The 914-nt window shown below is 56.7% G+C and overlaps 1 protein-coding gene across 1 annotated transcript; it reads right to left on the bottom strand.

Moving 5' to 3' along the window:
• Window positions 1-91: 91 nt before the first annotated feature.
• Pmar_PMAR019263 (hypothetical protein) lies at window positions 92-801 on the bottom strand (the record flags this gene model as incomplete). The annotated part of the gene is made up of 2 exons (XM_002787107.1): window positions 92-204; window positions 252-801. Coding segments are annotated over 2 exons (663 nt in total), but the record flags the coding sequence as incomplete, so codon positions are not given.
• Window positions 802-914: the final 113 nt, after the last annotated feature.

Raw genomic sequence — 914 nt, 5'->3', positions numbered from 1 at the left:
ATACCGGCGAGTTCCGCACCTAAATTCGAAGGTTAATTCCCTGAGGGTCCACAAGGAGTCAATAGAGAAAAAGGTACTGTTGTTGACGTACAGCGCGAGTCACGGCAGTTGCCGAGTTGTCCAGCGTATCCTCTATCGGGACCAACAACCGGCTGATGGGTTCAGCCGCACTGCAGACGTACTCGTCCAATGCATCAAAAGAGCCTGACCAAGAGGGGTGCGCCACAACATATCATGCACAGGCAACCCACTGTCCTGGGTATCGGGCCTCTCGGGAAGGAGTACCCATTCTCCCCCCAAGTCGACAGTACGACGCCTCAAGGCATCCTCGGCTTTCCTCTCAGCCTCACGGCAAAAGGCCTTGACAAGGCGCAAGAGGTGTTCCCGGGCCTCAGGACCTCCGCCATGCTGGCGCTGCTCGATGACACGCAGAAGCCTTCTTAGTCGGCAGACGTCGACGTCAACAGGCGCATCTTCAGAGGCCGAGCCGAAGATCTCATCGAGTGTACCGAGGACCCGACACAACTTCTGTCCCCTCCTGGCCAGACCCATGACCCCGTCAAATGACTCTCGGTCGAAGGGCAGCAACTCCTCGGCTAGAATGGCATCGAGCTCCTCCCGGACTTGCATTGGCAGCTTGAGAGCCTTGAGCCCAGTGATGATGTTCCCTGCCCTTGGTGCCCAACAGAGATAACACCGGGCTGTACCACATCGACAGACCAGGCGTCTATCGTCAATACTACGGCAAGGGAAGAGTTTAGAGGCGGCCCCTTGTACGGCAAACTTTGCACACTTCACCATTTCAGCTCTCCTATCGCGACTCAATGGATTTACAGGGAACCCCCGAATGATCCCTGACCGGGACTGTGCATGGCCATGTATAGCATCCCAGGAGACAGGAGGTAAGGTCGGCT

Source organism: Perkinsus marinus (assembly GCF_000006405.1).
Source record: "Perkinsus marinus ATCC 50983 genomic scaffold scf_1104296930324, whole genome shotgun sequence".
Classification (NCBI taxonomy): Eukaryota; Perkinsozoa; order Perkinsida; family Perkinsidae; genus Perkinsus; species Perkinsus marinus.
This window is presented reverse-complemented; position numbering and strand designations above follow the sequence as displayed.